This window comes from Salmo salar, chromosome 11, assembly GCF_965601325.2.
Source record: "Salmo salar chromosome 11, fSalSal1, whole genome shotgun sequence".
NCBI classification, from domain to species: Eukaryota; Metazoa; Chordata; class Actinopteri; order Salmoniformes; family Salmonidae; genus Salmo; species Salmo salar.
In genome coordinates, this window is record NC_138301.1 from 17,253,416 (window position 1) to 17,277,364 (window position 23,949).

General features: G+C 44.6%; 1 protein-coding gene across 2 annotated transcripts; it reads right to left on the reverse strand.

Moving 5' to 3' along the window:
* Nucleotides 1-654: 654 nt before the first annotated feature.
* On the reverse strand, nucleotides 655-8,151 carry LOC106562147 (cartilage intermediate layer protein 1). Of its 2 annotated transcripts, none has more exons than XM_014126800.3 (9): nucleotides 8,003-8,151; nucleotides 6,720-6,877; nucleotides 5,481-5,546; nucleotides 4,958-5,227; nucleotides 4,583-4,780; nucleotides 4,116-4,430; nucleotides 3,916-4,024; nucleotides 3,633-3,790; nucleotides 655-3,439 (listed from the first exon to the last, which is right to left on the reverse strand). In XM_014126800.3, the coding sequence occupies exons 2-9, from the start codon at nucleotides 6,778-6,780 to the stop codon at nucleotides 1,089-1,091; spliced, it is 3,528 nt and encodes a 1,175-aa protein (XP_013982275.2). In that variant the 5' UTR covers nucleotides 6,781-6,877; nucleotides 8,003-8,151; the 3' UTR covers nucleotides 655-1,088. The 2 variants fall into 2 exon arrangements, with proteins under 2 accessions (XP_013982275.2, XP_013982274.2); XM_014126799.3 differs by having other exon boundaries at nucleotides 4,949-5,227.
* Nucleotides 8,152-23,949: the final 15,798 nt, after the last annotated feature.

Sequence of the window (23,949 nt, forward strand, 5' to 3'; positions counted from 1 at the left end):
CTAAGATAGTTGTTGTTCTAAGAAGTTGTATTGAATATCATACCGTCTTTATTTCAAAATTATATGGTTTACCGCCCAAGCCTAATTCATTTTACCATAGATGTGACTCAAACCTCATGGCCATCCTCTGGATACATCTCTTGAATATCCTTGAACAGTTGAAGAAAGAGTGATTTTAGTTAATTTGTGTGCATGACAAATGGGATTTGCTCATCAATTACTACTAATACAGATAAAATTGTGATCTGGCATGTTCTCACACAACTGGTCTCCTTAACATTGTTTCTGCAGGCTTGTATCAAGTGAGACGAGGAGGGGGCTTATGGGCTGACCTTAGTGTCTTCATACTGGTAGAAAGGGACATGTTTGATCCTATTTTCTAACATTTGATAGTTTTCAAATTGTTAAGGAAATTGGAAATGGTGTACAATACAAGTTTTATATGCATCTCATTTAATAAAATCACTGGTCGAAATGTTAAATGATCCAATTTCCCGATTTTTTTTTTTTTTTTTTTTTAACCTGAATTCACTGACCGTTATGGCTTTCGTGAATTAGAAGTAGCTTGTCTAGTGTGCACTTCACAATGTTGTCAGCTATGTCGTGAATGTGCGCCAACAAAGACCTGTGCAAGCGAATCAGCAATCCAACACGTTCTCAGGTTGTTCTTGTTTTATTTTGGGGTGCCTTAATCACTGGTTACATTCTTGAATGGCATGTGTAATAAATATCCCATTATTTACAATTTCAAGTAGTAAATATTAATCACACCACAGGTGAAGAAAATACAATATTTGCAGTAACATTAAAATCTCCAAATGTTCCCTGGGTGATACCTGTGTTATAGATAACAAAATATTTGTTCAGTTATGAATTTATGCTTATGGGCCTTACTCACAATTGATAAACATCTTTCAGTAACAAATCAAATGTTATTACAAACAGTACATTATGAAGACAAAAAACCTGTATCTTTACTAAAGAGCTAAAATATATACATTTGTATCCCATCAACAATAACCACTTTCTTTAGTGATTTGCCAACATGTCTGATGTGATGTGGAGACCCTGATCTGTAGTGCTGTGCTTTAGCCTGAGGTGCGCGTGGCAGTGGGATTCCGAGTACTGCGTCTACGGCTGTTGCGGAGTGCATTGGCTCCTGCTCTCTGCTTCCTGCCTCGGCCATCCCTCACTGCGCTCGCCGGAGACTGCCCGGGGGAGTTCTGCAGAGCCTGGAACACGCTTTGACGGGTCACCTCACGGTTGCCACAGGTAAAGGTAAGTGCCACTCCCTCGTTGCTCTTCATGACACGGGAAGTGCCGTCAGAGGTGCCATCAAAGCAGCGTCCCAGTGCTATCTCTTTAGCTGTGCGGGGGTCCTGGTCTGTCACTGTGTAGATGCCATAGTTGTGGCCCAGAGGGTCCAGTGGTGCCAGCATTGTGAACTCATTGGTGTCGTTGTTGACGGCTAGAGGCAGGTGATTAATCAGGTACTCTTGAAGCATGGAGTTAACGTTGTCCCTCTTACAGCTGCCCTGAGGGATCACCTTCACCAGAGTGCGGTCCACTCGGTCCTGGTCGTAGAGCATGCCGCTGCACTTGAACTCCAGGCACACAGCAGAGATGGTGGACTCTGCCATGTCACGGATGCTGCGGGTGTCGCGGAGGCCATACAGTTGGCCAACGGTCTTGGGGTGAGTGCCGCCCTGGTTTCGGGAGCGCATGTTGATCTCATGGGGACCATTGATCTTGACCTTGACATAGCAGGCTCGGTACTCCATGGGCTTGGGCCACCAGCTCAGGTAGTCTTCTGTCCAGCTCATAGGATCGTCTTCGTTGAAAGGCACTGTGTTGTAGTCGTAGCGATCTCCCTCCACTCTGGTGAAGCGGAAGTGGCCTGCAGTAAATGGTGCTTCCTCACACTCTTTCAGTTGGTCAAATGAGTACACCGGTCCGTTGAGCTCTTCAGCTGTGTTTGGGCTGGGCTTGGCCACATTGATGCTGAAGGCTGTCTTCTTTAACCTGGGGTCATTGTGGTCTGACCGTCTGTAGTTCAGCTTGCCCAGGTATGGCTGAGGGACTCCAATGATGTTGGGGTTAAACTTGGGAGCAGATGGGACTGCCTCGAGTTCTTCTCCTCCCATGTTGGCCATGACGTGGGCAGAATATGCGTCAGCTTTCTGGTCGTCGCAGAAGGCAGGCAGACAGGCACCATTGGGGCCAGTGATGACGCTGTCAAAGCGTCCCCAGGCACGAGGGTTGGAGGAGTAACCTGCAGTGGGCTCCATGTTGATCAGGGTCACCACCACTCCCTCTACCTGCTCGCTGGCCATGAAGCGATCGCTGCGGAAGCCTCGCACCTTGATGTAACACCTCCTGTTCTCTGGGACGTCCAGGTTAAACAGCCTCCTCTCTCTGATCTCCATGTTCCCAATGAGGAAGGTCCTCTCTTCCCTTTTACCACGTTGCTTCTTCTCCATCTGGAAGCTCCCCTCCTCCTCCCACATGCCTGTATCGGGGTTCAAGGACCACAGCTTCATGGTGTCCAGGTGCTTAGGCATTTTCACCTGTGTTGAATCCATTTTCACCTTCACTTCTCCGGCGTTCAGTGGTTCTCCGGCCTCCTCGTCCCTGAAGTCGACTGAGAACATACCGTACGTTCTCAGGGGCAAGGTGTCACCCTCATCTCCTACGAAGTTGAGGTCACTCTGTGCGGCTGCTGCTGTGGACACGTCTCTAGCGTCCAGAAACGTGATGCTAGCCTTCACATTACCCACAAATACTTCTCCACTCTGCTTGTAGAAGGAGTTGGGTGGGATCTGGATCTCAGCAATAGGATCCTGGCCCTCCACCTCTCCCAGCTGAAGAGTGTTGAGCTCTGTTGAGCTGATGGTCACTGGTTCCTTCTTCCTCAAAAGCTTGATCTCATGGTAGACGGCGCCCCCTTTGGTGTTGAATGGAAGAACCTTGGTGGTGTTGACGAACTTATCCATGTTGTCCACAAAGGTCATCACCAGCCTCTCAGTGTCATCGGGGACCTGGATGGAGAAGGTGCCTTTGTAGCCTGTGCGGCTGACTCTGGCTCCATTGATGTAGACGTGACCAAATCTCATGGGCTCCCCAGTGTCTGCGGCCACAGCCCGCCCACGCACAATGACTTTGGTCTTCACACACTTCTGGCAGCCACATTCGGTCACCACCATGGTGGGGAGCACATAGCCCTGGCATTTCAGTTGTTTCTCCTCCATCTTTGCCACCCCACAGCAGTATGCCACTGAGTCTTTGCACCTGATTCCATTGTCCAGCTGTCCTGCACAAGTCCCCGAGAGGCACTTTCCTACGTCGTAATAGAGTGAGTCGGTGCTGTTTTGATAGCAGTCATGAGGTAAGCGAATAAGGTAGGATTCGGGTTTTGGGTTACATGAAGGTTGATCTTTACCTGTGAGGAGAAAGGTGTAGAAAAAGACCAACCCATATTAAAAGATTTACAATCTGATTATACAATGGAATTATTTTGAGAAAATCAATGCCCTTTCATTCTCCATCTGATCATTGACTGATGTCATGCTAATGGCTGTTCACATAGTAAATATGAATGTGTGAATATCAACCGTGGTGCTTCGGGATCAGACCTAAGACTGTGACTATGGCTGGTTTGGACTTGATGGCCCCAGCCTGGTTGCTGCCTCTGCAGTAGTACTCCCCAGTCTGCTCCATGTTCAGGTTTCTTAAGACCAGCGTGCTGTCATAGTTCAGCTGCTTCCTGTCCAGCAGGCTGCCGTTGTGAAACCTACCGAGTCACAGAAGACTGTTGAACACTATACCCAGCAAAAACTGTTTGATTTTGATATGGTATATATATATATATATATATATAACATTTTTCAAGCTGTCATTACAGATCCATTGGCTTACCACTGGTACTCTTCTGGCTCTGGTGATCCAGCCACTTTGCAGCAGAGAGCAGCTGTCTGGCCCTCTCTTCTGGCCTTGTTCTCAGGGTTCTTCACCACATGGAGCTTCTCTGAGGGATCACATTACAGTGTCTGAGACCAATGTAAAACAGAGAAATGTAACAATGTCAGCTTTCATTTCTTTTTGTGTGGCCATTTTACCTGCTCTTTTCAGCATGATACTGAGGACAGAGGTGTGTTCGGTGCTGTGGGGCACGATGACAGTGTGAGGGGCGTGGTTCCGCAGCTGGACGGTCAGTGTGGCGTTGCCGTCGGGACAGATCCCTGGGATGCGGAAGTGTCCATTGTGGTCAGTGAGGGTGAGGAGTTTGGAGCTGGGGCCGAAGCGGAGGATGGTGGCCCCTGGGGCAGGGAGACCTCCAGCACTGCGGACAGAGCCCAGTACAATGTGGTCCTGACACATACAGGCGTCACACTCCGCATTCACCCTACCCATCTCACAGTGCAGTGTGCAACCTGGAACAAAAGCAGCAATACAGTTTAACATGTCAGACAGTGACTTTGTACATTGGTTTAGATTTCTAGAATAAAATGCTTATGGTACTGTGACATTACAGAAGTTTCGATCATATTTAATAGCTGTAATGGAGATGTTGAGAGCAACTCACCAGTCCCAGGGCATTCAGGTCCTTTGCAGGCTCTACCCTCCACTGTAGGTCCGCTGCACTGCTTATCCCACTGCTTAGGCTGGGACTGGCATTTCCTGGAGCGCACCTGCATTGCCACCTGACCACACTTGGCAGAGCAATGGCTCCAGTCTGACCAAGGACCCCAGGCATCCTGAGAGCCTTCTGACCCAGTGTTGCCTGATTGAAAACAGGTTTTCACTCCATTACAAAAGACGGATATAATTGCAGTAGATAGAAATGTTGCTTGGAGGATAAGCCTTTCACTCTTATAGAACTGTTTTATTTGACGTAATATAGTAGCTACTTCTCAACTGTATTTAAAGTAAGGCTCCCAGCAACACATACCAGACTGACCTTTAGGGCACAGGAAGCGCACAGCGTAGTTGGAGCAGTTGCGGCCAGGGGCCTGCTCAGCGTTGGCACACCAGAAGCCCAGGGTAGGGTCTGCGTGAATCTTCTCCCCCGTGTTGCGAGCGGGGATCCAGTCAGTGGTGCGAGCCTCCAGGGCCCGGGGGACGTCACACACCCGCGCACGGTAGTAGAAACGGATAGCATCCAACTGCTCATAGTCTCCTCGACCTCCAGGGTGGTCCACGTTGAACCAAGTGGTCCACTCATAGTTATCTGGACATAATGTCGCACAATGAATACTACTTCAGAATGTTACAGTGTTTCCTCTTTGGCCATAACACAATGGCATTACATTTTTTTTTGCTTTGTTTGCTGCTGCTGTAAACATAACTGGTGCCATTGGGCTGTAATTCTGAAAGTTATAAATATTTCATACCATATTATTACATAGACATTAACCAGGCTGAAAGCCACAATCCGGACTTAAAGCCACAGTAGTGTAAAAAGATGTATTTTGGGATGTTACCTTCAGAGTGGTACACTGCAGGGTTGTTTTGTCTCGCAACTCTCAAACTGTCTCTCCTCCATGTTCCTGTAAAACATCACACACACCTCACGATGACTCATGATTGACCTGTTGTGACATCACTGACCAATGCCTTAATGCTCACCAGACTGGCCAAACCTCGGACCAGACAGACCAAACCTCTGGCTACTTCTTCCTAGAGTAGTCTGGCCACCCGTAAAGCAATGGGCAAGAATCTGTATCTTTCAAATCGCTCAACTTTTCAACTATACTCTGAGTCATGGAACAATATATTACGACTTTGACTTTCTCTTCATGTTATGCCACACTAATCTCTTCCTGGTGATTTGCCCTGTGTACTTTGGAAATAAAATGAATTGCTCAAACACATGAAAGTGCCAATGGCATTTCAAAGTGGTCAAGGAAATATGTTGTGGACCAACAGTGAAAAGGCTACAAGAGTTGATTTCTTTTCCATTTATGTCCCATCGTTACTCTCAGCTGCAAACAATCAACTGCTTTGTGCTAATGTCACTGATCCCAAGAGATTGATACTCATTATTCATTCTCATTGCTGTGTAGTTTACAGACTGACTTTTGTAGTGTACAGTGTTACATAATGCATATTTGGACTTTTCCCAGACCATTGCATTTACAGTACCCACCAAACGCTATAATTGTTCTGAGTTCACATTGGGGCTCAGTATAAGCATGCTACTGGCACATACTTGTGTGGCCAATTGCAGACAGGTGTCTCCTTAGCCTTGGGCTTATACATATATCCCGCTTACTTAAGGATGTAGAGCAGAAGCAGAAGCAATAATGTTTACTAATGGTTTGGGAGGAGCAGCACAGGCTTCTGTAAAGTCAGAAGATCACCAGGCTGCTGTCTATGTCCAAAGGAGACCTCTGTTCTGACTTCTCAAATTCACATTAGATAATACTCTCAACTGTATAATGGAATTATCAATGATAATCGAATTTCCACATACAGGATATCATCCTGGTTTACGTTTTGACTCAAAAAAAAAGTTAAAGTTTTCCAGTTGAAATAATAATTACAATTCCCAAGCTGAGCCTTGTGAATGAATTATGGAGTTACAACTCTCAAACCGAGCTATGTGTGTCTTGCGTGTTCTTGTGTGTGTGTGTGTTAGGGATGTGTGTGTACATGTTAGGGATGTGTGTGTGCATTGGGGACAGTAAGAATGTAAATAGTAACTGCTAATGAGGACTAACCTTGTGCCGTAGTGGTGACTCCCAGAGCTAGGAGGAGAGCCCATGTTGACAGGCAGCACATCCTGGCACGCTGCTGTTGCCTCTGACCTTGTGGTAATGACCTTCACACGCCAGGCACGACAGCACTGAGAATAGTCCACCAACACCTCCAGCAACTCCTGGAGTAAAAAATGTAAATACTTAGCCAGAATCATTGCTGGCAGATTATCACAAACAAAAACAGTAGTGTAACTTTGTGTGCCACAGTATTAAATGTAATAATTTTATTATATATTGCATATGATTCCATGGATGGAATATTAGGTCTTTTAAATATCTCAAACAAATCAAGTAGAGGACCTCCACCAAAGGAGGCTGGAGGGAGGAGCTATAGGAGGATGGGCTTATTATAATGGCTGGAATGGAATAAATGGAAAGGTATCAAACATATGGAAACTACAGTTGACTCTGTTCCATTAATGGCTTTCCAGCCATTACAATGAGACGGTCCTCCTATAACTCCTCTCACCAGCCTCCACTGATCTACACCCTGGTGACAGTTATTAAATGCATTTTTTTCACTGAGGAGATCAACAGTAATTTAAATAAACATACAGTATATTGGTGGTTAAATATCCCAAGCAGAATGGCAGATTTATCAAATAAAACAATCACTATTTTTTTTATCCTTCTCACGCTTTGAGGTCTCTCGGAGTGACACTAGAGGCGGGTGCAGAAACATACAGACTGAAAGAACATTATGGAGAACCCCTCTCAAATGACACATCTGTGCTAGCCATCACTTGGTGTCAAGGGAACACAAACATTTCTGCATCCATTGACCAAGCACAGGGCTACACAAGCCAAATAGAAAACACACGCACACAAGCACACTTACATACACAAATGATATCCCATGAAAAGCCCCGCACACACTTTTACTTATTTCCATGAACAGGCTACCTCCTTGCACAATCACACACAAACACTCATATCTACACACATGCAAGCTGAAACCTATTTTCCGTCAATACGTCAAACTTTCTTTCAAGTTCACAAAGACTAATGAGAATGTCTTACAGTATTCTATGAAATGTCTGAACTCACCAATGTGCATCTATTGAACAATTGTATATCATCAATAAGCCAACACTCAAAGAACAGAAGCTGAACTCGCTTCAGCACCCCCAAAACGTCTATAAAAAAATCTGTCTGTTGAAAGAACAACGTTAATAGTAAAGTTCAAAGATGGGTCAACAGGGAACGAGAGGGAAAGAGAAGGTGACTATGGATCTCAGTCTTACCCTGTGTGTATCGCTGTATAGTAGTGTTCAGTAGTCTCTCTCCTCCCTGTATGCAGAGTGCTGTGTGCTGACTGTCCTGCTGCTCTGTCTCTTATACAGCTCAGTGCAGAGCCCAGGGGTCGGATCTGTGCCATTCACAGGAAGCCAGCTGAGAGCGTGAAGACTGGAGACCACAAGTATGACTGAGCCCACTCTCTGCTGCTGCTTCTGGGAAGGTAGGGGGCTTACTGTAACATTCTGCTGTACCTCTGTGTCTATAGATGAGGATACCCAGGTCTAGACATAGACATAAGTGAGAGTTGACCTCAGTCAGGTGGGTCATCATTTTAAGTGGACATGGAACCTAGTTAAAGCTGGAATCCGTTGCCCTTTACATTTCTACGGGTTGAAAATGGCAGATTTGGGCACTGATAAACGCCTAAATTGGAACCCAGTATCTTTACAGTAACATGCTATACATGACGTCAGAGCTCTCTACAGAGACTCTGTATTTTGAAAGATGAGACGTTGAGGATGATAATAAATACTGCTTTGATGTCATACAAGCAAGCCAATCAGCTGTGAGTCCAAGTGTGCAGTTCACATTTCCATCAGTGTCAACGTTTATGATCTCTGTGTTTGATGTACAGTTACAAGATGACATGGAGTCATACTCTCGGTTGTTCTGAACATGTTTGTCTATTGTGAAGAAAATGTATCTCAACACGAAAGCACTCATGACCCCTTTCTATGCGCACCAAAATTATGATCTGTTTCCCTGAATTGCATTGTGAAAGCGTAAAACTGTAACATATTTTATAACTTAGCTAGTCATGTTGGCAATAGAATAAGCTTTTAAATTAGGCCCACCTGACCCAGATTACAACAACAACAGTAATGTGCTTGCTCTAGTTCCTCAATGGCACAGCTAGGAGAGTAAAGAAAAGCACCTTATAGTTGAAGACTCTTTTTGTAGTCATGAAAGCGCATTGAAATTACTTAGAAACTGTGTACACTTTGGAGAGGTGTGTGACCACGTGGAGACACCAGTTAGTCCTCTGACTCAAACCCTTGTCATTTTGATGTCTTATGTTGCACCTACCCCACATTTTTCAGGAATATTCTTATCATGTTACTGAATGTATCCAGAGTATTTTCAGATGTTGTTATAGACAAGTGCTGTGAGAAGTACAGTAAATGTAAAATGTGCATAAAATCAACAGTGTAATGTTTGGATTGAGTCTTGCCGGGTCAACTATTGTGTCCTCACCGTTAGTCTAATCATTTCCCCATCATTTTCTAACTGTTCCCATTTATTTATTTTTAAATGTATTTTTTGAACCAAATACAAAAATGCTATTCCATTTCAATTGCTACCATGGTTATGCATATGGTTTTCATATTTATTCTGTAAGGACCATTTCATTTTAGCACTATCAATATAGGCCAATTCCCACAGGTGATAAAGGTTAATGGTGAAACTGCCTCATCTATTTGGGGTATTACAATAACAAAGAAGCTACTGCAAACAACAAACTTTTTTTGTTTGTTTTAACCATGCTGCGCGAAGCTCCTCAGCTCGTCAACAAAAACAATAACAACTGTGCTGGGGGCGGCCAGTGGAGCTGTTTCCCCATACTGCGGATTCCATCTTTAACCACCTAATGTACACCTAATGTCTGGTATTTCCTACCCTTCACATTGGAGTAGGCTCATATCAGTATTCAACTATACAAAAAGAGAGTAGGATACTGCGGTAACTATAGTGAGAGAGTCAAAGACCTTCCAACACAGAGAAGAACACAACACACCCATTCCTAAATGATTATATTAATGGTTTCAAGTTGAAATGCCATCAATAGCCTCTAATGTGAATTGGTAATTACAATGGCTTCATCCCATGTGTGATTGTCTTTTGATGTGCAACATCAACACACAGTAACATTTCTCTGAAGCTGCTCCCATCAACAGTTTAGATTAGAGGCCATGAAAACAGTTATTATGAACAACACCACACTAGGTCAGTAAACAAACAGATTCATGCCCTTTATTATTTGTATTCATTTATCCAGACTTCGATCTGTTGATAAACAGTGTCTTTGTGATTTTCCGTAATGGTGTGCCAACAGCATTATACTGACTTACGATAGCACTAAAAGCTATAAACATGTGTAGCCCAACAACATGAGGTCATAGCGATCACACGTCTAGCTAGTTTGGAGAGAAGATGTGACAGACCGGGTGATGGAAAATCTTCCATGACTCACTGCTTAGATTCTGAACAGAGGTTGAGGTTAACTAAGAATTCTGTGATTATATATATATTTTTTTAAATGTAACCTTTATTTAACCAGGAAAAGCCCATTGAGACCCTGAGTCTATTTTTCAAGGGAGACCTGGCTAAGAAGACAGCAACAATCAGTACATTACAGAATTAAAACATTCAACAATACAATACAACATGAGCCAGCCTAAAAAAAAAAGCATTTACACTCCTCTGTAACAGAGTCTCCCATCAATATTTAAAATTCATTCAGTGGCACTAACATATCTAGATGAAGCATGGATTGTAGACTATTCCATGCCTCTGGTGCACAAGAAGAGAAGGCAGTCTTGCCTAATACTGTGAATGTCCTGGGGACTTTAAGTAGCAACCACCTAGCAGACCAGGTATGGTAACTGCTTGTGCTGAAGGAGACCAGACTACAGCGGTAAATAGGGAGTTTATCCAAAAGGGCTTTGTAGATGAACACATACAAATGCAGCTTTCTGCACATATAAAGTGAGGTCCAACCTACCATTTGGTGCAAGGTGCAATGGTGACTTGGCATTTGTAATAACGTGCAAGGATGCATGATAAACAGAGTCCAGTCTCTGTAAGACGGAGGCGGCTGCATGATAAACAGAGTCCAGTCTCTGTAAGACGGAGGAGGCTGCATGATAAACAGAGTCCAGTCTCTGTAAGACGGAGGCGGCTGCATGATAAACAGAGTCCAGTCTCTATAAGACAGAGGAGGCTGCATGATAAACAGAGTCCAGTCTCTGTAAGACGGAGGAGGTTGCATGATAAACAGAGTCCAGTCTCTGTAAGACGGAGGAGGCTGCATGATAAACAGAGTCCAGTCTCTGTAAGATGGAGGAGGATGCATGATAAACAGAGTCCAGTCTCTGTAAGACGGAGGAGGATGCATGATAAACAGAGTCCAGTCTCTGTGAGACAGAGGAGGATGCATGATAAACAGAGTCCAGTCTCTGTAAGACGGAGGAGGATGCATGATAAACAGAGTCCAGTCTCTGTGAGACAGAGGAGGATGCATGATAAACAGAGTCCAGTCTCTGTAAGACGGAGGAGGATGCATGATAAACAGAGTCCAGTCTCTGTGAGACAGAGGAGGATGCATGATAAACAGAGTCCAGTCTCTGTGAGACAGAGGAGGATGCATGATAAACAGAGTCCAGTCTCTGTAAGACGGAGGAGGATGCATGATAAACAGAGTCCAGTCTCTGTAAGACGGAGGAGGATGCATGATAAACAGAGTCCAGTCTCTGTGAGACAGAGGAGGCTGTATGATAAACAGAGTCCAGTCTCTGTAAGACGGAGGCGGCTGCATGATAAACAGAGTCCAGTCTCTGGTAGACAGAGGAGGCTGCATGATAAACAGAGTCCAGTCTCTGTAAGACGGAGGAGGCTGCATGATAAACAGAGTCCAGTCTCTGTAAGACGGAGGAGGTTGCATGATAAACAGAGTCCAGTCTCTGTAAGACGGAGGAGGCTGCATGATAAACAGAGTCCAGTCTCTGTAAGACGGAGGAGGCTGCATGATAAACAGAGTCCAGTCTCTGTGAGACAGAGGAGGCTGTATGATAAACAGAGTCCAGTCTCTGTAAGACGGAGGAGGCTGCATGATAAACAGAGTCCAGTCTCTGTTAGACAGAGGAGTCTGCATGATAAACAGAGTCCAGTCTCTATAAGACAGAGGAGGCTGCATGATAAACAGAGTCCAGTCTCTGTGAGACAGAGGAGGATGCATGATAAACAGAGTCCAGTCTCTGTAAGACGGAGGAGGATGCATGATAAACAGAGTCCAGTCTCTGTAAGACGGAGGAGGATGCATGATAAACAGAGTCCAGTCTCTGTAAGACGGAGGAGGATGCATGATAAACAGAGTCCAGTCTCTGTAAGACGGAGGAGGTTGCACGCATATACAACAAGTCACCATAATCAATTACAGAGAGAAAAGTGGCCTTAACAAGCTTTTTTCTAGCCATAAGCGGAAAGCAAGCCTTATTACGAAAATAAAAACCCAATTTCAATGTAAGCTTCCTCACAAGGTTATCCATAGTCATCCAACCATATACCTAGGTATTTGTAGGATGACACTTTTTCAATGGATAAGCCACCAGATGTGACATTGCTAACTTTCTCTGGCTGAGTGCGAGCTCTGGAAAAGGTCATGAATTTAGTTTTTTGTACATTCAAGACCAGTTTGAGACCATAAAGGGAGGCCTGCAGTGACTGAAAAGCAGTCTGGAGCTCTTCAACAGCCTGAACCAGAGAAGGAGCACATTATTATATGACTGTATCATCTGCATATAGATGCAACTTTGCTGGTTGCATCCCATTTCCCAAATTATTAATGAACATTGAGAACAACACAGGAGCTAAAATGGAACCCTGGGGCACATCTCTATTAATCTCAAGAAAGCTAGACTTGTGATTGTCAGTATATACATATTGTGTTCTGTCAGAAAGATAGTTCCCAAATCTAAACAATTTGGCCTCAGTGAAGGGGCAGTAATGTTACTGAGTCTAGCTAGTAATAATTCATGGTCAACAGAATCAAATGCCTTTGATAAATCAACAAACAGAGTAGCACAATGTTGCTTTTTATCAAGTGCATTTATGATGTCATTTGCCACTGCCACAGCTGCAGTTGTGGTGCTGTGCACCGATCAGTATGTGCTTTTCAATGAAGACGTTTTTTTAACTGTGAGTTCACTAGGGATTTATAGACTTTGTCCAGGATAGGGAGTTTAGCGATAGGAGGATAGTTATTAGCATCTGTGGGTCCACCCTTTAGCAGTGGGAGGAATTAAGCTGATTTCCAAATGCTTGGTATGGAATTGGTCAAGAGGCTCATGTTGAAAATGTGAGCCACAGGTTCAGTAATAATACAAGCTGCCTTTAAGAGGTAGGGATCCAGGTTGTCTGGACCTGCAGACTTTTTAGTGTCTATTGCCTTTAGTGCTTTATAGACCTCAGTATAAGAAACAGGCTCAAAGTTAAAATGGTTCACATGAGGGCCTATATCATAGTTTACTGTAACAGAGCTCCACCATTATCAAAAACTGAACCAGCATATGAAGTTCTTGTTAAAAACCCCTACAATGTCGGCTTTATCCTTCACTTCATTAGAATCCATCATTAAATGGTCAGGAAGGCCAGAAGACACTGATTTGATTAGCATCCAGAACTTGGTAGGGTTGTTCAGGTTCTCTGTGACTGCATTTAAATAGTCATCTGATTTGGACTTCCTGATCAATCCTCTACATGTGTTTCTTAGTGCCCTGAAGGAGGCCCAGTTATCAGGGGCAGCTTGAGCTCAAGAGACATTTCTCTTTCTGATGAATTCTGCCAAGTAATCTGAAAACCAGGGATTGTCCCTTCCACTGATTCTACATGTCTTCACAGGGGCATGCTTATCACAAATCGACACAAATTTCATATAAAAATAGTCCCATGCAGTGTCAGCTTCGGGAATCAGACTTACTCTGATGAACGTCGCCGTATTATTAGTATTCATTTATCCAGACTTCCATCTGTTGATAAACAGTGTCTTTATGATTTTTCGTAATGGCGTGCCAACAGCAATATACTGACTTATGATAGCACTAAAAGCTTTAACTATAAACTACAGCTATATTTGATTTGATTTACATGTGTAGCCCAACAACATGAGGTCATAGCGATCACACATCTAGCTAGTTTGGAGAGAAGATGTGACAGACCGGGTGATGGAAAATCTTCCATGAATCATTGCTTAGTTTCTGAACAAAGGTTAAGGTTAACTAAGAATTCTCTGATTATAATGATGAGTGTAAACGTAAGTACTTACCAATTTAGTAGTCTGTTGCTACTATATACGAGTAGGACAACATTCAACTTTTGTGAGAAGGTAGGTCAGAACAGAATACCCCCTCAGTTTAATCATGTGAATCCCATTCTACTAACATCCCTCTCACCACCAGAGTAGCCTGCAATGTTGACACCTTAGACCCGTCACTTAGCACCTGAGCACAGTGCGGCGTTAGTGTGACATTTTACAACAGCTGAATCCAATTGAACGAGTTTGTTCCTTTACCTAATGAGAATTTAAGAGACTCATGGTGTCTTTAAACAAGAAAAATTAACTTCCAAATCCACTATAAAAAAACTATTCATAGACACAATCTCATTAAGTTCAGAAAATGTAATTGTAGGAACATTAGATCAAAGCCAAAGAAACTGCTGTATTTATACAACTTATCGACTTGTCATCATGCTGTCACTCACTCTTCATCATCCACTAAATCACGGCGAAACCAAACATTAACCCTTAATAGAGATTAATGTTGACCGACGCTGCATCATCAGGGATGCTGTATGAGACATTTAACCCTGTATTCTCAACCACATTATAGCAGGCCTGCACAATCTTGGAAATGGAATGGCAGTAGTCTTCACGTTAGTCATTTACATTCATCAACAACTTTATAGATAGGGTTCTTATGAAATGAAAATCTATTTCATTATGTTTGCTTCGTGCAATCATTGCGTCCACTCATCAGTTATTGGTCATCAGTAAAAGGACACAAGGTTTTCTCATGGGTTTTCTGGGATTGATGAAGTCATTAAGATCCTCCACTTGGCTGAAAAGGCTGGTTGGTAGACTGGCATTTTAAGGAACTGTGGAAACCTACTAAAAATACCCAGTCAGCGTGACTACTAAACGGTCCTGGACAGATCTCAGTCTGATGGTTTTCCACACGACCCTCATTAACTTACCTCATCATGTAAATGACAAGGCGCGGTGTGCACAGCAGGAGGCGTGGACGGATGCCACTCCCCCGCTGGCATAACAACAGAACTGGAGTTCAAATGGACACCAAATCAAATCAAATCAAATGTTATTGGTCACATACACATGGTTAGCAGATGTTAATGCGAGTGTAGCGAAATGCTTGTGCTAGAACCAGAGGGTTTCTCCCGGAGATGTCTACATCTAGAGCTGGGTAGGGGGCCAGTCTTACACACAGGGGAAGTGACAGAGAGAAACCCCAGCTCTTTTGATGCATGCTGTTCTTTATATCCCTAACCTCACTGATAAATACTGATTAATGAGAGCTCTGTGTTTGATGTTCACCGATGGTTTTAGAAGTTGACATTGATAGATTATAGATTATGTAAAAAAAAAAGAGATGCAGACCAAAGCTTGTCGAAGTCGAAAAGGAAGTTCCTACGGCGTGGCCCCGAGAGCCATGTCCAAATGGAAAAGCCTGCACTGTCCTTAAGAAAAATCTTACCTCATGTTTACCTGCCACCAATTATTGCATTTCCTGTGCAGTGATTTGGTTTGGTGTGAGGTCATTAGAATAGTGAAATCAGTAAGTAGTTTGGAGCGGGGCTCCGAGCCAGACACATGGTCCCAGGGAGCTGAAGCTCTTTCCAGACAGTGTTCCACTAGAGTCCTAAACTCTCCTGTACTTTTCACTGATAGCAACTAATGAAAGGGAAATACAGAAGAGGGACCATTAATTATCAGGAAAATGCCATGGTAGGCACAGACCAGTACAGTAGCTTGGTGGACTTCACATGGTGTGTTTATATGGAAAGCATGTTTCAACGTATAATACATAATGTATTATTTAACATTATGAATGTATCCTGTGGTGTGGTTATGCATTTTTGGATTGCAGTAAACTGGGACCTGAAGGAAGAGGACCTCACTGAGCATTATGCCCTTAACAGTGGTGGTCTTAGATGGACTCTCACAGGGCTGGATGACATGCCCCCATCAGTCACCTAGCTACCTACCACATTTCCCATGCCACTGTACTGCCAGCTAAAACACTCAGACAGCAATTTTCTATAAAGGTGTATTTTACTAACTGTACAATTTACAGGCTGTTAAGAGGGGACAACTTTATGACATTCTGTCGGTCTTCAAAGGCAGTTCTTTCTCACTAAATGAGGAGGACGGGCTGGAGGGGAAAGGAAGTGGGAGAAGGACAAAAAAACATAAGCAAACACGCAACGTTTCCAGGCAACAGTCTGGGGCATAGGACACCGTGCACCACATGGTCTGTCCTTCAGTTGGACTCCAGACAAGTAATGTTTATAATGACATTGCACAACACTGTCCAGTTTTCCAAAGCTGTGTCCAGTTTTATTTGTTGTTTTATGTTATTCTGGTTTAACAGGGTGACAGTCATTATCTCATTGTCTGTATGTATGAAGTCATCATGTAGAAGTCAATGGCTGGGATAATTCCTGCAGCTATACAGTTCCTGATAAGGAAGTGTTCCAACAACAGTATGAGAGTAAACATTGTTTCTGTTATGGCAGGATGGAAATATACTAATTGAAATTGGTCTGTATGCTTTGTTTTACGGCCAACATAACCATAATTTCCATAATCTGGATGGAAAATGATATGGCTCCCATACAATTACCTAAGTATAAATGACAACAAGATAATCAGATCCTTAAAAATACAATCTGGCAGCATGGTGAAGGATAAACTTCCAACTGGATTTGTGAACCAAAACATGATCCATGACTCCTGCTTTTACATAAAGACGTTAAGAGATGAATCATTTTCCCAGGATAAGAGCGATATAATCAAAATCCATTCAAGTAATACGTTTCTTCAAGAGTTTCTTCAATTTATAGTCTGACCCCATTTTCACAGTGAAATTCACCTCCAAGATCTAGTTCTGCTGAGGCCCAGCCAAGCATCAACAGTAGACGTCTTCCTGAAGCGTTGTGGAGTTGAACCTATACCTAACCAGAGCAGACAGGAAACTCCAGTGGTTTGTATCGGTGTAGACTGGGGGGTTCATGGGGATCCTGGGCTTAATGACTCCACCAGAGCAGACAGGAAACTCCAGTGGTTTGTATCGGTGTAGAATGGGGGGTTCATGGGGATCCTGGGCTTAATGACTCCACCAGAGCAGACAGGAAACTCGAGTGGTTTGTATTGGTGTAGACTGGGGAGTTCATGGGGATCCTGGGCTTAATGACTCCACCAGAGCAGACAAGAGACTCCAGTGGTTTGTATCGGTGTAGACTGGGGGGTTCATGGGGATCCTGGGCTTACTGACTCCACCAGAGCAGACAGGATACTCCAGTGGTTTGTATCGGTGTAGACTGGGGGGTTCATGGGGATCCTGGGCTTAATGACTCCACCAGAGCAGACAAGAGACTCCAGTGGTTTGTATCGGTGTAGACTGGGGGGTTCATGGGGATCCTGGGCTTAATGACCACCAGAGCAGACAGGAGACTCCAGTGGTTTGTATCGGTGTAGACTGGGGGGTTCATGGGGATCCTGGGCTTAATGACTCCACCAGAGCAGACAGGAAACTCGAGTGGTTTGTATTGGTGTAGACTGGGGGGTTCATGGGGATCCTGGGCTTAATGACCACCAGAGCAGACAGGAGACTCCAGTGGTTTGTATCGGTGTAGACTGGGGGGTTCATGGGGATCCTGGGCTTAATGACCACCAGAGCAGACAGGAGACTCCAGTGGTTTGTATCGGTGTAGACTGGGGGGTTCATGGGGATCCTGGGCTTAATGACTCCACCAGAGCAGACAAGAGACTCCAGTGGTTTGTATCGGTGTAGACTGGGGGGTTCATGGGGATCCTGGGCTTAATGACTCCACCAGAGCAGACAGGAGACTCCAGTGGTTTGTATCGGTGTAGACTGGGGGGGTTCATGGGGATCCAGGGCTTAATGACCACCAGAGCAGACAGGAGACTCCAGTGGTTTGTATCGGTGTAGACTGGGGGGTTCATGGGGATCATGGGCTTAATGACTCCACCAGAGCAGACAGGAAACTCGAGTGGTTTGTATTGGTGTAGACTGGGGGGGTTCATGGGGATCCTGGGCTTAATGACTCCACCAGAGCAGACAGGAGACTCCAGTGGTTTGTATCGGTGTAGACTGGGGGGTTCATGGGGATCCTGGGCTTAATGACTCCACCAGAGCAGACAAGAGACTCCAGTGGTTTGTATCGGTGTAGACTGGGGGGTTCATGGGAATCCTGGGCTTAATGACTCCACCAGAGCAGACAGGAAACTCGAGTGGTTTGTATTGGTGTAGACTGGGGGGGTTCATGGGGATCCTGGGCTTAATGACTCCACCAGAGCAGACAAGAGACTCCAGTGGTTTGTATCGGTGTAGACTGGGGGGTTCATGGGAATCCTGGGCTTAATGACTCCACCAGAGCAGACAGGAAACTCCAGTGGTTTGTATCGGTGTAGACTGGGGGGGTTCATGGGGGGGTTCATGGGGGGGTTCATGGGGATCCTGGGCTTAATGACTCCACCAGAGCAGACAGGAGACTCCAGTGGTTTGTATCGGTGTAGACTGGGGGGTTCATGGGGATCCTGGGCTTAATGACTCCACCAGAGCAGACAGGATACTCCAGTGGTTTGTATCGGTGTAGACTGGGTGGTTCATGGGGATCCTGGGCTTAATGACTCCACCAGAGCAGACAGGAAACTCCAGTGGTTTGTATCTGTAACGACTGTCGTAGGGAGGGGACCAAAGCGCAGCGTGTTGAGTGCTCATGATGAAATGTATTAACTCAAAAACACTAAAGAGAAAATAACAAACAGAAAATGATCAGCTCACAGTTCTGTCAGGTACAAAGACTAAACAGAATGCAACTATCCACAAACACAGGTGGAAAAACCCCCTACTTAAGTATGATCTCCAATTAGAGACAACAAGGACCAGCTGCCTCTAATTGGAAATCATCCCCCAAAAAAACAACATAGAAAAACTAGAAACTAAACATAGAAATACAAAACATAGAAAAACACAAAACACCCCCTGTCCTACTCTACCATAGAAAATAACATCTTACTATGGTCAGGACGTTACAGTACCTCCCCCCCAAAGGTGCAGACTCCGAATGCCACTAAACAAACAAAACAAAAAAGGGAGGGTAGGGTGGGTAACTCCTATCTATGGCGGCTCTAGTGCAGTCCACATAACCTTATCCTCCAGCAGAGGAGGCGGCTCCGGTTTGGGGCGTAACACAGGGGCGGAAATCCCGGAGGGGGGCGGGGGGGACACGACCCCCCCATCCTGGGAAAAATATGATTTGTCCCCCCAAATATATCACTGAAACATAACTATGTAATTTAAATAATATTAATAATACGCAATGAAAGCAATTGTGCTGATTATAGACACTTAATAGCGCATTTTTAAGTTTCAAAAGATTGCGACCCCCCCACCCTTTGCCTCACAATGGTTTGATCCACTGCCAGTTCCTTAGTTGGCAAGGTAACAGAGGGGTCGTATCTACTGTCTGAAAGGCACTCAATGAACGTAACTGACGTGAGGTTAATCTAGTCAATCGCGCACACACACTAGCTGAATATGCAGAGCTAGCGCGCAAATATTAACTATTAAGCTAGCTAGTACCTATTCCATTTATGTGGCGTCGTCAAAGATGGAATCTTTGCTATCGTCAATTTATTCCAAGATCAGCATGCAGATGATGTAAGTTAGTGCTTCAAAGTCCCTGTGATAAGGTTAGCGATAAACTGAAGTCCAAACTGAACAGAACTACACTCTCTTCTACCATTGTCTTTAATATATTTAATGGTCTCGTTGCAAAAGCTAAATTGTCGCAAGGGAACTTTTATTTATTTATTTTATTTCACCTTTATTTAACCCGGGTAGCAAAGATTATAGCAAACACCACTGAAACTGAATTGGTGCTCGCTAGCTTTGCAAATTCAGCTATTGTTGGAAGCCAGCCAATATGAAACAAACTATTAAAATTACAAAAGGTTGCAGCATATGTTGTGTAAATGGTGAACTCATACAGCTGTCAACTCTTGTCATTTTAATCCGTTTCACATTTGCTAGCTACCTTTTAGATCGAAGCCCAAATAGAATGATAGAAGATGATAGAAGCCCATCTCCTACTGTAAATAACCTACACACTGTGTGTGTGTGTGTAGCCAGCCAGCCAGCCAGCCAGCCAGGTAGAAAAATGGCAGAAAAATAAAAGACGGACATCAGAGTATTTTTCAATACACCAAAACGCATAGTAAGAACCCTAGTAGCCTAATATCTCAAAGACTAGTTGATAAAATGTTCATAAGAAAGAAATGAAATTCTAATGGAAATGTTTCACAATGATGTCATTAGGCAGAGCAGGCAACAGATGGCACACAGACAGCAGAGTTGGGGACAGATATGCAGGGACAGACTGGCAGAGACAGGGAGTCTCAGGTAAGTTTGTTGAGTCTTTGTTTGGCAACATTATGAAAGGTTCTCCATTTTTTGGACTTGTAAAATAGGAACATAATTGGAAAATGCCATGGATACCCCCACTCTCAACTTAAACTGGTGACTGAACTAAGATTTGTTAAAGGCAATGGTATTGCTGTTGTGATTAGTTGTGTAGTTTTGGGTACCGGTACTTAGGAGTACGGCAAACACCTTATTTCTTTGGTTCCTCAATATACATTTACCATATTACAATGTAGGCTATGTGTTACAGCACTACTTTTGGTGTCCCCCTCAGGAATTGCTCTTGAGAAAATTTCATGTAATTGTCCCCTCCAAAGTTGATATCAGATTTTCGCCCCTGGCGTAACCCCCGCTCCACCCGCTGATCCCTCTGCTTTAGTACCACCGGACCGTGGATCGTCATCAAAGGAACCGGACTGTAGATCATCGCTGGAGGTTCTGGGCTGCAGGCCGCCGCTGAAGACTCTGGGCTGCAGGCCGTCTCAGGAGGTTCCGGGCTGCAGGCCGTCTCAGGAGGTTCCGGGCTGCAGGCCGTCTCAGGAGGTTCCGGGCTGCAGGCCGTCTCAGGAGGTTCCGGGCTGCAGGCCGTCTCAGGAGGTTCCGGGCTGCGGAGCGTCGCTGGAGGCTCCGGACTGGGGAGCGTCGCTGGAGGCTCCGGACTGGGGAGCGTCGCTGGAGGCTCCGGACTGGAGGGCGTCGCTGGAGGTTCCGGACTAGAGGGCGTCGCTGGAGGTTCCGGACTGGAGGGCGTCGCTGGAGGTTCCGGACTGGAGGGCGTCGCTGGAGGCTCCAGATTGGGCAGGTGCCCTGAAGGCCTAGTGCGTGGAGCCGGGACAGGTGGCACCAGACTGGTGACACGCATTTCAGGGCGAATGCGAGGAGCAGGCACAGGACGTACCGGGCTATTGAGACGTACTGGAGACCTGGTGTGTATAGCCGGTATCACTTGTTCCGGAACTTCCACACACTTCTCAGGATGAGTACGGGGAGCTGACTCAGGTGGCACCAAACTGATGACACGTTCCTTTGGGAAAAACCCGTGCATCCTCCACCAACTCAATAACTCTCCCATTTCTCCCTTCTCCAAATTTTCCCTCTTCTCCCGGATTGGATCTGGTTTGCTCCTCGCCTCCGCCGACTGCTCCATATGCCCCGCCCCAAAGACATTTCTTTGGGTTTCTGTAGCCTCTCGTGCCTCCCCGGCAGGCTTCTATATCTGTCCAGTACTTGGCCCCAAGTCCAGTTTACCCTCTCTAGCCTCCAGTTCTGTCATGTACAGAGACTAAACAGAATGCAACTACCCACAAACACAGGCAGAAAAAAACCTTACTTAAGTATGATCTCCAATTAGAGACAACGAGGACCAGCTGCCTCTAATTGGAGATCATCCCAAAAAACAACAACATAGAAATAGAAAAACTAGAAACTAAACATAGAAATACAAAACATAGAAAAACACAAAACACCCCCTGTCACGCCCTGACCTACTCTACCATAGAAAATAACATCTTACTATGGTCAGGACGTGACAGTATCGGTGTAGACTGGGGGGTTCATGGGGATCCTGGGCTTAATGACTCCACCAGAGCAGCTTCTGTTTCTGTCGTTAGGGGCCCGCATCACGGAAGAAGGACATGGAGGAGGAGAGAGACTTTCTTCTTCTTCCTGACATGTTCAGAAAGACATCGCCATTTGCGGATGTCAATGTGTGCACGTTTAACTTGGAAGGAAATGGATGGAGGTAGGCTACAGAAATTACGTCAGTAATGTAAATGGACAACGTCTCCAACTGTGAATGTTTTTCTCATTGTGTTCTTTGTAGTCTCCCCATTGGTTTAAATATTAGAAGTGAAAAGCCAATGGATGGGGAGGTTCAGCTTCATACTCTAGGCCCAGCAGACTCCTGTTTGATGCTTTTGATATTTTAAATTCCATACACACCCACAGGTACGTCAAGATGATGTGTGCCACTGGATAAGTAATCTCTTAGCCGTTTCACAAAACACTGAATAACGTTATCTTGGCTCGTACACAATCATCCTCATTTCAGACTAAATCAACGCCTGCTATTAACACTGACAGATGTATAAAACAAAGTCTCTTGTCTACTCGTCAATGGGAAAAGACTTGCTGGAACCCAACAGTTGGGACAGTCTGTGTGCCGCTGAGAGACGTGCATAATTAAGAGCTGAGCGGAGACAGGGTTGAGAGGGCAGTCTCCAACTGCCATGTGATGAAGCGGGTCTGGTCTTTGACAACAGTCCCTCGGATCTTTCAAGATTTCTCTTAGATTTAACAGGCTGCTTTTATTAAAGCGAGGAAAAAGTAACTGTTTAAAAATGTGTACTTAAACACTTACATAATAGGGCAATAACGTTTCGAAGATGTCATTCAGTTTAAGCCTGTCAAAAGGTCAGGCGAAAAACAACGCCTTATGAATTGAAAGCATTAAAAGGTGTGATGAAATAGGAAACAGAAGGAGTCAGAAAGGAAAACGCTGTGGTAAGAGTGAGAAAACATGAAAAAGGAAATGGAAAGCTTTTGGTAATTAATGCTCCTAGGGCTAAACAATGATTGATTCAAGACATAAAAAAACCTCATCTGATGTAGCCTTTACTATCCCAGTGCAAGTGGGTCTCATTGTGACTTTCAGATTTCATAGTATTTTGAGAAAAAAACCAAAGGTGAAATACATTACTGGACCCTAGTTTCTAAGGTTGAAATCATTGAAGACCTGGTATTCCCTTGCCAACTGTGGACCTAAGCACGTCAACTCTTCATGCGTCAGAGATCCCCGTCCGCAGCTGTGTAGGAAACGGAAGTGTAGGTGACATCTGCTCTCCTACAGGTGCCTGATCTCTTCAGCAAACATCACATACATAAGAAAACCTGTAAAGGATTTACGGTGCACTCATTGGCATGCACATACACCACCAAGTGCAAACCTAGTAACTTACACCACTATAAAGACTCTTTATCTGAGCACATGTAGTTGAGAGGACATATGTTTCACTTTCCCACACGAGTAACACGTACACCCACACATCATTTAAAGACCACAAGTAAAGGCTCATCCTCTATGGTGTTAGCCAACCCGGGCCTGGCTCACAGCTATAAACCATGGAGGCATGTAGAATGGATGGCCAGATTAAAAACATGTGGGGTGACCTGAAAGACGGATGGTATGTGTTTCATGAAATCAGCAGGACGAGGTCATCCATCTTTTGCCCGCGCTTGTTTGCCGGAGACCCCTGAGGCCTCCAGCTAAAGGTCAGGAGGGATTGACTCACTCCGGAGAAGAAAAACAGAGAAAATGTTTTGTTGAAAGTACGACATTGCACAGGTTTCTCATACTGCATGTTTTTTATTTGATCCTATTCCTTACAGATATGAAAATAACACTCTTACATTCTGAAGCGCTCAGAAAGACT